We start from the raw sequence: 16,878 nt of genomic DNA, 5'->3' as shown, positions 1-16,878 counted from the left end.
CAAGATACTGAGAAAAATGGCCAAAAAAACACTGCTGCAGAAATACCTAAAATCTTCTAGGGCACTACTGTAAAAAGTTTGTTCTCAAAGCGTCTGAACAGTGCTTTCTTGTTGACTTAAAATCCAAAATGCTTTTGGAAAAAGAAAACTATAATGGCATTCAAACTCCCTGAGACTACTGACAATGTCAAATCTCCTTAAAAGAAATTCCTGACTAATATATTTGCCAAGAGGTAGCATACAGCTTCACTTCCCTGTCCTACAGACTACAGCTGCAAGCAGAACACTTCTTGAAATGAGTCATTCAGGCAACTAAGGCACTTTTAAACAGTACCTATAGCTTCACAGGACACACAATGTTGAAGCTGGCTGGACAAGACAAGACAGCAGCTATATCTACAAAAACTTATTTTCTTAAACACTGAGAGGTAAGAGCTTTTCTGCATGTATTCTCAAGCAAGACCTTCCAAAAGAATACAGGGAGAAAGTGAAACTAACTGACCTAACTCCAAAAGCCACAAATGTTGATGAAACTAAAAGTTTCCCCACCCCTCCCCATGTAAGGACAACGCCATTTCCTCCTCAAACTAAGAGGCAACTAAGGGATACTAAAAAGCACCAGCACTGTGTAAAGCCTTCTGGATGAAGTACAAATACAGGCAGAATGCGCGCATGCTGCACGAGGAGCTGCTGACAAAGCATGAAGATTTCCAGATGAATATGCATTTATACTTACAGTCTAACATACGTATGAGCAGTTAAGTCAAAAGAGAAAAAGTATTTGAAATAAAGAGCATCGTAGTATTTAACTAAGGTCCAAACCAATTCATATTTGACCACTAGGTTCCCCTTCACCTTTGACTCCATTCTCAGAGAAATAATTGTCTCAATTAGCAGTTCCGAATTTCTCTTACTAATGTCATTGCTAACACTTTTTGAATTCCCCAAAAGTGGGGGTCAACACAAAAGGAATTCAGTGGAAAGGATATCACAGTTACTAAAATTCAACTGTCTGAAACTATTCTTTTTCAAATCATCAGGCAGGTGCAAGTGACCTGAGAGAATGAAAGATAAAACTGTTTGTGGATGGATATTCATTCTCCCTCCTAGAAGACAAAGCAAGTCTGTTGAATAACCAAATATTTTTATACAGAATCATATTCCATTCTCAGTTTCTCTGCATAAACTGCAAAGGTGTAACACAGAAATAGTGGGAAAAAGGGTAGTTCTCTTGAAGACCAGATAAATAGAAATAACATCACAGGCTGGTCTAAGCCTGCAATTCTACAAGCATTCCTAAATGCAAAAAGCATAAACCCCAAGCAGGTGCATTCAATTTTCTGAGGTATAGTTTTCCCTACAAAATAGTGTCAACATGGACAAATTACTTTTGTAAATTTTAGTGATAATAATGCTTTCATCTCTCTTTACTTCCTTCTGTATTGCATCTTATGTTAAGTTTTCTGACTTGCAAAAAGCAAGAGATACAAGCACAATACAATTGTACTTACGATGCAAGAAGCAATCATATTTAAAACAGCGCCTACAGAAGAGTGTGTGAAAAGAGTGTAGGCTTTGCTCCCTCTGAACAGATTTAGCGTTTGGTCCATCAATGTTTGGTGTGCATTCAGGAGGAAGAGCTCCTGGAAGCTGCTGCTCAGTGAGTTCTTTGTATCTTAGGAAAAGAAATACAAGTTGTTTATTCAGTACAATGAAAAACAAGTTTTTACAATTACCGCTCTGTTTTCAGTGACAATTTTTTTTTACAAAAAATTGTAGGTAATGTGTCAGCTAGAAAGGTTCATCAGCAAGTAATATGACACGCTAGTTCTATACTCATTAACACAAGTATAAAATTGCTAGGAACGCATGCATTTACTTTGAAACTCACCTCTTCATATATATATTACTAATACGAAAAAGGTAGCTTTTTTTAAACAGCTTTTATTTTACCACTTCAAGAAAATGACATTAAGCATACACAAGCACCCACTTTTCAGTAGTTTGAAAAGAAAGCTAATAAACCTCTCTATTTTTTGGCTCAATTGGAGAGAACAGCCAATTACCTTCAAATATCACTTGCACTAGTTACACAACAGCCACAGAACCTGGAAGCTAGGGGGACCATTCCTTATCAACAAATACTTAATGAAGTCAAGGAATCTTTGTTTCATAATTCAACACAGCAATATATACTAAGAAATACTTTCTTACTTCTCTTTCAGTTCTTCTGCTGTACCCTTGTCTGGAAACATTGAAGAAATGGCTTCAAATATCTTGTCAGAAGGAAACCTCCGAGGTGGATGACTTTCTTTCTCTGTCAAAGAAGCAAAATTTTGGAAAACAAAAACAAAAATTATATTTCTGCTCCTTTGCTACTTCAAGGAGGTGTTCAAAGAGGGACTTCGCCAAAATCCTAATAAAAAAAGAAACAAAGGTTTTTATTTCTAAATTACTGAGAATTTAAATTAAACACCTTAGTGATCTTTCCTGCTGACAGAACTGTACTAGTGAAATTTGGAGAAAACATTATTTCACCAGCAGATGGAGATGGCAATTCAGCACTGTCTACTTAAGAATAATATTATTTCATTTTCTGAGGCTTACCAAAGCATTTGTTAGAAAGATTCCCAACTGATTTTTGAGCATTTGATTGTCTCAATTTGGAGAGAAACAAAAGCTGACAAAAGCATGTTTTGTAGTATTCTCTCTAAATTTCTTGAACTATATGGCAAAGGAAATGATGAAGAAAATGATGTTACTTTAGATCTGAAAACTATTAAGTTGAAGGGTTTGAACAAATTTACCAAGTGATTAAAGAAAAGCTTTTTTTGGTCTTAAATTTTAAAGTCTGCAGACAGACATACCCATCCTGTTACCTTCCCGATCTTTTTGCTTGTCATCTCTTTCATCAGGATTGTCATCTCCATCATCATCATCTTCATCATCACTATATTGACCAAGTGCATTGACCAGCTCAACAAATATTTCATCATTGATAAATCCACATTCTGAAATTCAGCAAAATTGGGAGTGAACAGAAAAGCACATGGTATATATGAAATATTTTTAATCCTCCCTACACTTGAATTATGGCAAAAGCTGTAAGTTATGAAAAACAAATTTGTATTTTTCCTTCTTCGTTTCAATGTATGAACTCAGAAGAATTAAAAATACTTGGTATTCATTTTTTAACCTGAGAACCAGGATGGGGAGAAAAATTTTTGAAAATTCTTTTTCAACTCCCCATTCTTCATGCCAGTAAACAAGAATAAATCTCTCTTCCTTGATAGATTTTTTTTAAAGAGTAGAGTTACTAGCTAGATTGTTTAAGAGATTTTATACCAGAATCCCAGTTCCAATGTGGTTGGGTTAAGCCAGCCTTATGCATGCAAAGACAGCCAATGCATGCAAACAGACTATGAAACTATCCTTAGACAGATAGGGAATCCCCAGAGAGACTTTTGGCTGGTAGTTTTTAGCATCTATTTCCACTACTGTAGATGTCACTGGCAAGGAAATATAAACAACAATTTCACAAGAAAACTCAAGGATACAATGCCGTGTATCTGCTTTTTAGCCCAGATTCTGCTGTGAAACTCAAAGGGCAGCACAGATGCCCAAACAGACATTTTTGCAGAGAGGAAAACTGTACATTGACATACTGCTGTTACTTCTCAAAAAATAACTGAACCATGTGGCAACTGTAGTGCTTTCACCCTGCTTCTGAACTTGAACAGGGGTGGATGTCACACTGTAACTTGAAGGAAGCTCATAGATTTATTAATATGCATATAATGGAAAGAGGCAGGTATTTGGATGTTTTAAACAGACTCTCAACATACCCACATAGATTAGTAAGAATTTCTCTCCCAAAAGTGCAACTACAAAACTATTCTATAATTATGGCTCATTATATATACACAAATATATATATACATAAAAATATAAATAAATAAAAGGAAATGCCTCTAGATTACAGATTTCCATAGCATTTAAATTTCATTATAGCCACACAAACAAATAGTTACTGGAAAAATAAAAAGCATTCTTTTGACTTTTGATATACAGGTACAAAGGACCTGAATTATTACCATCATGAACGTGGGACTCAAGGCAGTGAAAGGAGATTAATTTTAAAGCTGGACTCAATAATAAATTAAATCAGTAATATAATACATTTATTAGTAATGTCAACATTTTGATCTAATCAGTTCTCTGACAAGAGTGTCAACAACAATCAGTAAATTTGTAAAATTATCCAAAGGCAAAAAACAGTGATGTTCTTCAAGAAATATAAAGGCACCATCTATCCTGAAGACATTAGCAAGACTGATGTAGGACTGAGTAACGTTTACTATTGAATCACAGGCTTAACTTTCATGAGTGACACAGAATATACTCAGAAATGTAGTTTTCCTCCTTAGTGACTCCTGCACTAACAGGAATGTAAGAAGCAGCACTGCAAGAAATGATTCTGCTTGGGACAGAGTGGGCAGGGAGCAGAACAGGACAAATGTTTTTGAGAAGGGGAAGCAGAATAGTCAGAGAAACTTTTACAACTATAAAATTAGGCTTGTATAAGCCATTCTGAGTGGATACCCAGAGCAAGCAGATCTACTGATTCAAGAAAAAACTATACATGTGAATACCTATACATACTGTAGATAGGTACATATACACTGACTGGAAGAAGGGAAATAACTCCCATTTTTAAAAAGGGGAAAAAAAGAAGACCCAAGGAACTACAGGCCAGTCAGTCTCATGTCTGCCTGGAAAGATCACGAAACAGATCCTCCTGGAAACTATGCTAAGGCACGTGGAAAATGAGGTGATTGGTGACAGCCAACTTGGCTTTACTAAGGGCAAATCAGTGACCACCTACAACAGGGTTAAAGCATTGATGGATAGGGGAAGAGCAACTGATGTTATTTACCCAGAGTTGTGCAAAGCATTTGACACTGTCCTCCCCCCATCCCTGGAAGTGTTTAAGGCCAGGCTGGATGGGGCTTTAAGAAACCTGGTCTAGTGGAAGGTGTCCCTGCCCATAGCAGGGGGGTTGGAGTTAGATGGATCTCTACAGTCCCTTCCAACCCAAGCCATTCTATGACTCTCTGATACAATTAATTTGTGATAACCAATGAAAAGTTATTTACACCTTGAAGGTAAGGGAAGAAAATCAAAACCCACAGAAGGTTGGTCTACTGAACGTAATTTGTAAGTGTTGTAATAATCAGAGTTTTGCATGCCTCTCCTGCCACTTTCTGCTAAGCAGGACACACATCTGTATGTTATACTATTATATTCAAAAGCCCTGAACATTGAACACCAAAAACTTCTCCATGTTTCGCTTAGGCATTATGATGAATCACTCTATGGTCTTGGAAAAAAATGCATTTAATTTCTCCATACTTGAATACTTTGTAGCCTTATGAAAATGAAAGTCACTATATTTATATAAGGATTTCTATTTTATCCAACATTTACACAGCACAGGCATTCTAGAGATACTATTGTAACAATCAAGTATCAGGCCTTAACAAATAAAACTGACAGAAATTATTTATGTAGAAAGAAGTGATTAGTATACCTGAGTGTTTGGGCTCACCTCTGTCTCCATGTACTTTCCCATCATAATTCTTGATAAGCTCTTCAATAAAGGTACCATCCTGGTCAAGCACTTCATCTCCCATATACGGAATGTTATGTAAAACAGTTTCATCCTCTACCTAGTAAAATCGTTTGATCATAATCGTTGTTAAATTGCATGTTCAGTTGGCCACTGCTGTTTTCATAATCTACAACTGTTTAGATAACAGTTAAATTGGCTTCACCACTTAGCATATTCACAGTTAACTAAAAACAAAACCATCTTTATTTAAGAACTTTTTGCACTAGTTGTGAAAGGCTCAAGATGCTGACACCAACTCCTAACATTAAGGTCAGCAGTGTGTTGCAACAAAACTTCTACTATAGAAGCACAATAAGCTAACTAGCTTTAGGAAGCTTGCACTGTTAAATTCATTCTCTCTTCCTTGCTTCTCTCAGCAACATGTGATAGAAACCACCCTTTCATTCCTTTGTTAGAGATAAGAAAACATGATACAGAAAGACTCTAAATTCAAGTTGTCTAAACAGATAGCACAGAAACATGCCTCACACTATTTAATCCAAATGCCATTCTCAGATTTGTTTTGTCTATATCCAGAATTACCACATTAATAACCTAAAGTTTTATCAGTAGAATTTACAGACCTTGATACTCAGCTGTGTTTTCCAGCATTTCAAGAGCCTTCTATTGTTAGGAAAATAGACAATGCAAAGTTTCCTGCTGATCATCATTCTGCAGCAGTGCAAATACCCAAATACTGACAAATTGAAAGCAAGTAGAAAAAAGTGTGGAAGAACTCTGTACTTATACTGATAAAACTAGTTATTTAAATTGCTTTGTTGTGATTACCATCATAACCATTTTAGCAAAAGCCTTTGTATACAAAATGCTGTGACAAAGATTTGTAATAAGCTAAGCTTTTCAAGTAAGTCAAACACCTTTATCAGAAATCTAACATTAGAGTTTGCATATACAGTAAAGCTAATTAGAAAAAAGGCTGAACTCCAGTTGCTATATGAGATCACCATTACATGGGGAAACTATTTCAGGACTGAGATCTCTTTAGTACATAAGAATTATTATTCTGCTACAGGTATGTTGGCCACTTGTCTTACGTAAGGACAGTCACATCCCTCAGAAAATATTTCTCATTATATTAAATATAGTGCACCTAAGAAAAGACTACAGGTGATAGTAGCAGATGACTCTTCCGAGAGAGAGGTACAGAGGCATCCATCTGCTGACCTGATCCACTTTTGAGAGAAGGCTGCTGCTTACCAGGGGCTCGTATCAGGGATATCACCAAGAGGCTGCCAAGCCTTGGACACTAACTACCATTACCCACTGCTGCTGTTTCATGCAGGCATCAGTGATGCAGCCAGGAGCAGTCTGAGGAGCGTCAAGAGGGATTACAGAGCCCTGAGAGCAGCAGTGAAGGACTCAGGAGTACAGGCAGCTTTTTCATCAGTCCTCCCAATCAGAGGGAAGTGGTTTGAAAGGGCCAGTTGAATCCGTCAAATCAACAGATAGTTACAGGACTGATGCTACAGCCAGGGGAGCATGGGACTGGCTTTGAGAAAGCTGGTGAAGAGGGCTTTAAACTAAAGTTGCCAGGGGAGGGGAACCTCAGCCCATCCCGCTCCTCCCCAGTCTGATGTTCATGTCAGCAATAGATGCCCAGAGCCTGAAGAAGGGTCACGGTTCAGCAGGAGAGCACCTGAAGAGCAGCAAAAGAAATTCCAGCCAGTAAGTCAGCTTCATCAGGGGCCCAACTCAAATGCCTCTACGCTAATACATAGCGCAGGGAACAAACAAGAGGAGTTAGGCACACAGGCCTGCACAGCCATGACCTCATTGGCAATACAAGGATGTGGTGGGATGGCTCTGAAGGATACAGGCTCTTTAGGAAGGACAGACATGGGAAACAAGAAGGGGGCACCACACTACGTCATTGAGCAGCTGGAGTGCAAGGAGCTCTGCCTGGGGACAGATAGGGAGCTGAAAGAGAGCTTGTGGGGCAGGATTACAGGAGGGCAGGGACAAAATAGTGGGGGTCTGCTGCAGGCCACCTGATCAGGAAGAACAAGCATATGAGGCCCTCTATAGACAAGATAGAAGCAGCCTCACATTCGCAAGCCCTGGTCCTCATGGGGTACTTCAACCACCCCAATACCTGTTGGAGGGACAGCACAGCAGAGCACAGGAAATCCACGAGGTTCCTGAAATGCATGAATGACAAATTCCTTCTCCAAGTGACAGAGGAAGCAAGGAGGAGAGGCACTGTGCCAGACCTCATTCTCACCAACAAGGAAGGGCTGGTGGGAAACATGAAGATCAAGGACAGCCGTAGCTACTATGACCATGAAATGGTGCAGGTTTGCATTCAGAGGACTGTGAGGAGGGAGCACAGCAAGCTCACTAGCCTGGACCTTTTGAGAGCAGACTTTGACCTCTTCAGTGGTCTGCTTGGTAGAGTGCCATGCAACAAAGCCCTGAAGGGAAGAGGAGCCCAAGAAAGCTAGTTAATATTCAAGGATCACGTCCGCAAAGCTCAGGAGTGATGCATCCCAACAAAGAGGAAGTCAGGCAAAAACACCAGGAGGCCTACATAGATGAACATGGAGCTCCTGGCCAAACTTAAGTTGAAAAAGGGTCCTACAGAGGATGGAAGCAAGGACAGGAAGCCTGGGAAGGATACAGAGACATCATCTGAGCAGCCACGGATCAGGTTAGGAAAGCCAAAGCCCTTTTAAAATTAAATTTTTGCCAGGGACATCAAGGGTAACAAGAAAGACTTCTATAGGTATGTCAGTGATAAAAGGAAGACTAGGGAAATTGAGGGCCCTCTCCCGAAGGAGACATAAGACCTGGTTACCTGGAATATGGAGAAGGCTGAGGCTCTCAGTGACTTTGCCTCAGACTTCACCTGCAAGAGCTCTAGCCACACAACCCATGTTCCAGAAGGCAAAGGCAGGGACAGGGAGAATTGTGAACTGCCCGCTGTAAGAGAATATCACTTTCAAGACCATCTAAGGAATGTAAAAGTGCAAAAGTCCATGGGACATGACGAGAGGCATCCAAAGGCCCTGAAGGAACCAGCAGATGGAGCTGCTAAGCCACTGTCCATCCTTTTTGAGGAGTCATTGTAGTGCAGTGAAGTTCCCAGTGACTGAGGAGGGGAAACGTAACCCTTTTTAAAAAAAGGAAAACAAGGAAGACCTGGGGAGCTACAGGACAGGCAGTCTCACCTCTGTGCCTGGAAAGATCATGGAGCAGATCCTCCAGGAAACTATGCTAAGAAACACGAAAAATGAAGTGGTTGGTGACAACCAGCATGGCTTCACAAAGGGCAGACCATGCCTGACAAATCTGGTGGTCTTCTACAATAGGGTTACAGCATTGATGGACAGGGAATGAGCAACTGACATCTACCTGGACTTGTGCAAAGCATTTGACACTGTCTCCCACCATATCCTTGTCTCTAAGTCGGAGAGACATGGATTTTATGGACGGACAACTCAATGGGTAAGGAATTGGCTGGATGGTCACACTTCGAGAGTCAACAGTTCCATGTCCACATGGAGATCAGTGCTTAGTGGTGTTCCTCAGGGGTCAGTATTGGGACAACCACTGTTTAACATCTTCGCTGGCAACATGGACAGTGGAATCAAGTGCACCCTCAGCAAGTCTGCCAGTGACACCTAGCTGTGTGGTGCTGTTGTCACACTGGAGGGAAGGGATGCCAACCAGAGGGACGTGGACAGGCTCAAGAGGTGGGCCTGTGCAAACCTCACGAAATTCAACAAGACCAAGTGCAGGGTCCTGCACCTGGGCTGGGGCGATCCCAAGCACACAGGCTGGGTGGAGAATAGATTGAGAACAGCCCTGGGAGAAGGGCTTGGGGGTGGTGGTTGACAAAAAGCTCAACATGAGTCTGCAATGTGCACTTCCAGCCCAGAACACCAACTGTACCCTGGGCTGCATCAAAAGATGCATGACCAGAAGGTCAAGGGAGGTGATTCTCCCTCTCTACTCTGCTCCTGTGAGACCCCACCTGGAATACTATGTTCAGCCCTGGGGTCCCCAGCACAAGAAGGACATGGACATTTCAGAACAAGTGCAGATGAGGGGTACGAGGATGATCGGGGGCTGGAGCACCTCTTCTTTCACCTACAAAGAAAGGCTGAGAGTTGAGGTTGTTCTGCCTGGAGAAGAGAAGGCTCCCTTCCAGTACCTAAAGGGGGCCCATAAGAAAGTTGCACAGGAGTTCTGTCAAAGAGTAGTGATTGAACAAGGGGTAATGGTTTTAAACTAAGAAAGGAGAGATTTACATTAGACATTAGGAAGAAAATCTTTACCCAGAGGGTGGTGAGACACTGGAACAGGTTGCTCAGAGAAGCTGTGGATGCCCCAGCCCTGGAAGTGTTCAAGGCCAGGTTGAATGGGGGCCCAAAACAAATCTGATCTAGTGAGAAGTGCAGAGGGGTTGGAATTTGATGATCTTTAAGGTCCCTTCCAACCCAAACCATCCTATGATGAAATTAAATACTGTAAGGCTTTACTTACAGCAAGGTTGTAGAGATACTGAGGGCCATTAAGAACACAGGTTTACTCTGCAATTGGTAATACCTTTTATTAGTGTTTTATTTCTAAAACTAACCCCCCTCTCTTTTCACCATACATTTCTCCTAGCACCACCTTTTTAAACTTACCATAAAATTTTGTTGAAGGGGTGACCAAGAATACATTATAGGCACAGAAGCAACAGCATTGAGAGTCTTTAGTGGGATGACTTGTTTTGGAAAATCTATGTCACTGGTAACAGAGCACTGAAATAAAAGGTTGAAGTTACACTTATATATCAATTTCAGGGAAAAAAATCACAAAAATCACTCTACAACAAACAAAATGGTGTTTGTCAAAATTTGCTAGACCTGCCTTTGAGAAATGCTTCAGATTTGTATGGCATAAGAACAGGTTTAGCAAGAAAAATATGCAGGAATTATTTATGTTTTAATACCTTTGTCAATAGAACATGTGTTTTTTCCTCCACATAATACTAAGTGGCTGTGTTAGATACTTAGTATTTTATTCAGACTATTCAGCCTGTCATATAAACCATTTTTTGTACCTCAGAAGAGATTTAGTACCTGCTGCTGCTACACTGGTCTTAGAGTATTTACTGAAGCCAGAGAGGCAGATGAAAATTCCCTTGGCTTTAGATCAATACACTGCAGAAATCATGTATGATACATGTTAAAAAATAAAATTTTACTTTAATGACAGCAAGACATCTTATGGAAATTGATACTTATGTCTTGTTAACTCCTGCCCTGCTTACCCATTACTGTCTGCATATCTTTATACTATACCCAAACCTTTAATTATGCTCACTGTTTACAAAGAGCAGAGGAAAAATTAACATTTTAATATGCAACTCTGGACATGTCAATGAGTTGGGGTTTTTTTGGAAATTTTAATGTGTATGCAGCCTCCAAAGGATAAACATGCCACAGAAATACAAACACATTCTAGGTTATTCTTCCATCAATTCAACAGATAACAGATACGGATCAGCTCTTCTCAAGTAGTTGAACAGCAGGATGAAAAACTCCTAAAAAATGTTACAGACAAAAGCAGATAGGAAAATACAATGCTAGGGAAAGTACAACAAGGAAGCTTTGGAGTTAAGTAAAACAAAATGTAGAACAGCTATCATAGCTACCTGAAAGGAAAAAAGGAAGTGGAGACAAAAGATCTTTCTCCTTTCCAGAAGGGAAAGATGAACAGAGCTTCACATTTCTAAAGAAATACACAAAGTAATATAACAAACAGTATACAGAGACAGTACCCCAGTAGAATGATACAAGCCAGGTTTTTTATTTTATTTTTAAATACACAGGCAATGAAGTTAGATTTCTGCTCTGTATATCAATACTCAAGACACTGTGCTATGATAGTGCTTTATTGCCATTTCAGGTTAACATTTAGTTTTCTAGCTAGCAGCCTTCTAGCAAATTTTTCGTTTAAAGAAAAATACAAAAGTAGAAAATCATTACTTTTATCTTTGGAACTAGAAATCTTAGACTGTGTCAAAATGACTCAAGGTGTTTAGTACAAAGTCTCAGTTATGTTCCCCCATTGTTTAGGTATGAAACTCAGCTTGATGTTTATTAGGCTACCACACATTATAGTCTCTCGTTGATGCTAACTGCACTAGGCATTGGAAGAAACCTACGTCATCAGCAAGGCCCTACAGACTTCATCAAGAACATCAGGTTTCTAAAATCCTTTCTATCAAGTAATTTAATTTCTAGACATTACCCTATACAACTCTGAAGAAATTTAGCATATTAAGAAAGAAAAAGACTTAAATAATCTTTCAACACCTCCCATACTACTTCTTTCTTTCACTTCTCCCACTATAAATTATAGCAATCTTAAGTCAAGTAGTAGAGTTCTTCTAATTCATGGAGACAGACTGGTTTTGAATGCAGTAATTAGTGTGCTCCATCAATTCAGGCAGGAAATCAATTCAGGCAAAAAAAGTAAAATAAAAGAATAGTAAATCAAGCTACAAAAAAAAGAGCAATCGAGGAATGGTGAGACATGATCTTTATCAAAAAATGAAAACTGGATGTATACCTCTCAGTTATTATGAGAAGTTCTGATCCTACAGTGCCATATAATAGGTGTAGAGCTGTACCTGAGAGCTGCACATTCAATCATGCTTAGAGGAAAACAGTCAGGCACACAAAATGCACCTGATATAGAGAATATCAGCTTCCCTCTAAAATTTGAGAAAAAAAGCCTGACAAATTTCCTTGAATAGGAAGGTTTTTTTTTCTTTTTATAAACCTGTGCACAGTAATGTCTTCATTCTCAGCCTAATGAAAAGAGTTAGGTTTTCAGATAATTACACATGAAGCATCCTCAAACTGGCTAAGTTTGAAGTGTCTAAAGAGCAACTGATAAACAAGATAAATTAAGCTGGGGTGAATGTTGGAAGTTGGAGTGGACTTCAACCACTGTTTCAGCTACCAACATGACAGCCAATTTGGGTGTTCAAATCAGCATCAGAATCATGGAAGCTTTTTTCACAAATTTAGTATTTAGTCTGAATATGCAACAGAAGGGTGTACCAACTCCTTTCAGGACCTGCGTTTAAACAACTGTAAGTATAAAGAAGACTTATTCAAATAAGTATGTTCACAGGTTTCATGTGTTTTAACTCAATAACAGCTAAAGTAACTAGTCATTTGTACCACAGGGGAACAACTTTGATGGAAGCAACATTAGACTCCCAATATCAGTGAGACAAAATGATTAAAGGATGCTGAAGTAAGTCCACGTATTATCAGAAATTTTGTCTCATGGGACACTCAAAGCTAAGTAGCCTGCTATTTAGCGTTTTCCAGACAGAAATCTGATGGAAGTAAGTAATAAATAACTCCTTTACTTGTAAGAAAATTGTTTAGTTGCAAAGTCATATCAAGCTGGTAAAAAAATTAAAAGAACAGCCAAATTTCCTGTAATAAAATTAAAACATGCTAACAACCTTGTAAGGGGAATTACCACAACACATGTTAACCAACCTCCCTGGTCCCGCGCAATGAGCTCACAGAAGTCATGATGTGTACAGGCTGTATCCTACGTTGTTTCCATTCTTGATTTAATATTTCAGTTCTTTCCAGTATCTTCTGACGATTAGAATTAAACATACTCTAAAAATTAATCACAATTGTAAACATTACAAATAAATCAAAGACTATGAACTCATCTGCTAACATCTTAAGGTATCATAACATATACTAAAACCAAAAAATTTAGAAGTGGCTCAACACTGAACTGTCCCAGTTTTAAGTGTCAGTCAGGCTCTGTAATAGATTGTTATCCCTTTCTTTGACTAAAACCAAGTTCTCACATATAGAGCCTTACAGGTTTAACATGGAATTAAATTCTAAAGAGAATTAGAAAGAGTAGGTGGCTAAAGGAATTGCCATACTTGCTCTCCAGTCTCTTCTGATACTTAGCACACTGGATTCAATCACATACAAATGTATCACACCTACTTTTAATATCAGAGTTAAGACAAGATTCAGTATGTTAACAAAATACTTCATGAAACTGTTATTGCAGTTGTTAACTGTGGGACAACTTTCATAGTCAATCCAACTCATACTTCAGAAGAAAATCGATTTTGACATCAGTTTTTAAACAATGGAACCAAAAGATAACATACCTTTACTTCATCTGCACGTCGGAACCTCTTGAGCTGCCTCAGCCTCATATATTCTGATTTCACACGCTTTCGCCAACAAATTGGTCCCTTCTCAGATTTTTTTCCGGTTTGACCCATGATTATCCTGCAAGAAACAATGTCATTAATACTACCAAACCCTTCCCCTCTGCTTACAAAGGAAGTTAGAGTGATGGGAAATGCAGGATAGAGATATTCCTTTAATACCTATCATACCTAATTCCTTTCAATCATACACCTGGAACACCATCCCAGTCTAAGTAACAACAACCACCACCATCCATACTTCAGTGATAGACACTGAAAAAGTAATTTTAATTAAGAATCAGTGATAGACACTGAAGAAAAGTAATTTTAGTTACAAATCATGGGAACCATTCACATTTGGTTTAAGCACTTTTTTTATGTAGCTATTAGGAGTATCTGATGTATTTAAAGGAGTAAAGCAGAACAAATTAAAACCCCCACTGCAAAGAGATAGGTTAGAATCCATACAAGCAGTCTTGCAAATTAGATTCTTCGATTCTGGGCAGCAATGTTCAAGACAGACAAATCTTCCCCTCCTCACAGGAAGGGTCGTTAAGATTGTAAATCCTGCAATAGGCTTCTAGAGTAGATTTCGAGCGCACAGATGTACCAAGTACAGTCTTCCTAGTCAGCCACTCAATTGCCAAGGAGTTCTAGAAATTCAGACATACATAAGAAGTTGAGACAGACCTCGCTCTTTTCTCAGGTATTCTATGAACAACTAAACTGTCCAGCTGTTTGCAAACAAGACAGATTCTACTTTTACTGATCACCCAGCTAGTACCAAGTGCTTCATTTTTATGTTTCACAACCATTGGCACTGAAGTTGTATTTTTATATTATAGAAACTGTTAGAACATGTAAATCTGCTCAGCATTTTTCAAAATCAAGGACCATATACTGCACCCATACTGACAATTCTTTTGACAGCATTCATAAACAAAGCCCCTACCACACTGAAGACTTGCTTCCACTCCAGAGTCACACTGTAACAACCTATGATATTTCACTGAACAGCTCACAATAGCCAGAGGCTGAAAGGCTTAAGTGTCCAGTTGCCCAAGAAAAAAAAATGCTTTCTCAAACGCACATAATCAATTTGAGCAGAAACAATTCTAGCCTTTATTAAGGTACAATATAAGTAAAGATGAAAAATGTACTCTTCAGGCTTGAGTCAAATGCCCAGTGCCACAACTTCCGCCACACCACACCACACCTGGCAGTCATGAGTAAAGACTTATTCAATTTAAAGATCTTTGTAGGCAGAGCTCAATTTTCAGCAGTTTTGTACCAAGTGGATTTGAGTTCTACCAGAAATCATGATAATCTTGAAAAGAAAAATCAATGCAGAACCTGTTTGTTCTCAATACTATGTCATAATTAAGTTCAACAAGGCCAAGTGCCGGGTCCTGCACCTGGGGCGTAACAACCCCAAGCAGAGCTACAGGCTGGGAGATGAGTGGCTGGAAAGCTGCCTGGCCGAGAAGGACCTGGGAGTATTGGTTGATAGTCGGCTGAATATGAGCCAGCAGTGTGCTCAGGTGGCCAAGAAGGCCAACAGCATCCTGGCCTGCATAAGAAGCAGTGTGGCCAGCAGGACTAGGGAGGTGATTGTGCCCCTGTACTCGGCTCTGGTGAGGCCGCACCTCGAGTACTGTGTTCAGTTTTGGGCCCCTCGCTACAGGAAGGACATGGACGTGCTCGAGCGAGTCCAGAGAAGGGCGACCAAGCTGGTGAGGGGTCTGGAGAACAAGTCTTATGAGGAGCAGCTGAGGGAGCTGGGGTTGTTCAGCCTGGAGAAGAGGAGGCTCAGGGGCGACCTTATCGCTCTCTACAGTTACCTTAAAGGAGACTGTAGCGAGGTGGGGGTTGGTCTGTTCTCCTACGTGCCTGGTGACAGGACGAGGGGGAATGGGCGAAAGTTGCGACAGGGGAGTTTTAGGTTGGATGTTAGGAAGTACTTCTTTACCGAAAGGGTTATTAAGCATTGGAACGGGCTGCCCAGGGAGGTGGTGGAGTCACCATCCCTGGAGGTCTTTAAAAGACGTTTAGATGTAGAGCTTAGCGATATGGTTTAGTGGAGTGCTTAGTGTTAGGTCGAAGGTTGGACTCGATGATCTTGAGGTCTCTTCCAACCTAGAAATCTGTGATACTGTGATAATTTACATCAATTTACAATGATTACAATGTAATCATTGAACAAAAAGTAATAGTCTAAGAGCCTCACACATTTGTATGTAAGGCATTAATATTTTGAAAGAAAACATGCTGGATATTCAGGTTGAGATCGAAAACAGCAAAAAAAAGCAAAATTGCTAACCCAAATCATGGGAAGTATCCTTTGAGGGAAAAAAAGGCAAGGCATACATGATGTTTCCCATAATGCAAGAGAATCTGACTACACAAAGGGAAGGCCAGTAAACTAGCAGGGAGAGGTCAGCCTAAAGCAAAGGAGTCAAACACAGCTGATGTGTTTCCATGCCTCAAGGCAGCAGGTAGAATCTACCTGTATTTCATTTACCACAACACAAGTGATTACAGGAGAAAGAGATTAAAGATAATAAAAATGAAAAATCACAATCCATTCATGTTAGAGTACAATAAAAAGAATCGGTGATTCAAAATGCACTATGATATTGATTAGAGAACGGCATAAAAGCCGTTATATTATAAAAAAGCAAATGCATTGTATTACATGCTAAATTAAGCAAAGGAAAAATATGGAAAAACATCCCATTAACTGGAAATAAATCAAAAACGGAATAAATAATAGAAAGACAATCTCAATTTTTAGGTAATATAGAATATCAAAATCATCTCAGGGTTCAGCCAAAAGACATGTAAAAAGTATGAAGGAATTCAAAAGATAAATGAAACCAGCTGACAACACTAAAGTAGCACATCCCATTAAAACCAGAACAAAGCACAGCTTATGTTTACTTTAATGCTGCATTGAGCACAGTCCTTTTAATTTTAGATT

At 39.3% G+C, this 16,878-nt stretch overlaps 1 protein-coding gene across 9 annotated transcripts in view; it reads right to left on the bottom strand.

The window, feature by feature from the left end:
• Positions 1 to 16,878, bottom strand: part of EZH2 (enhancer of zeste 2 polycomb repressive complex 2 subunit) — a 56,971-nt gene that overhangs the window by 20,814 nt on the left and 19,279 nt on the right. For 3 of the 9 annotated variants that reach the window (XM_066992158.1, XM_066992160.1, XM_066992154.1), the window contains 7 exons: positions 13,854 to 13,977; positions 13,207 to 13,335; positions 10,324 to 10,440; positions 5,591 to 5,729; positions 2,868 to 3,011; positions 2,215 to 2,317; positions 1,512 to 1,675 (listed from right to left, as the gene is read on the bottom strand). In XM_066992158.1, coding sequence (XP_066848259.1) covers positions 1,512 to 1,675; positions 2,215 to 2,317; positions 2,868 to 3,011; positions 5,591 to 5,729; positions 10,324 to 10,440; positions 13,207 to 13,335; positions 13,854 to 13,970 — 913 coding nt within the window. In that variant the 5' untranslated portion in view covers positions 13,971 to 13,977. Of the gene's footprint in view, positions 1 to 1,511; positions 1,676 to 2,214; positions 2,318 to 2,867; positions 3,012 to 5,590; positions 5,730 to 10,323; positions 10,441 to 11,336; positions 11,414 to 13,206; positions 13,336 to 13,853; positions 13,978 to 16,878 lie in introns of those variants that run through there. The other 6 variants (XM_066992155.1, XM_066992157.1, XM_066992159.1 and 3 more) reach the window with 6 other exon arrangements.

The sequence above is a fragment of the Anser cygnoides genome, chromosome 2 (genome assembly GCF_040182565.1).
Source record: "Anser cygnoides isolate HZ-2024a breed goose chromosome 2, Taihu_goose_T2T_genome, whole genome shotgun sequence".
In the NCBI taxonomy this organism is placed as follows: Eukaryota; Metazoa; Chordata; class Aves; order Anseriformes; family Anatidae; genus Anser; species Anser cygnoides.
Note: the sequence above shows the minus strand (reverse complement) of the source record. Positions and strands in the feature narration are given on the sequence as shown.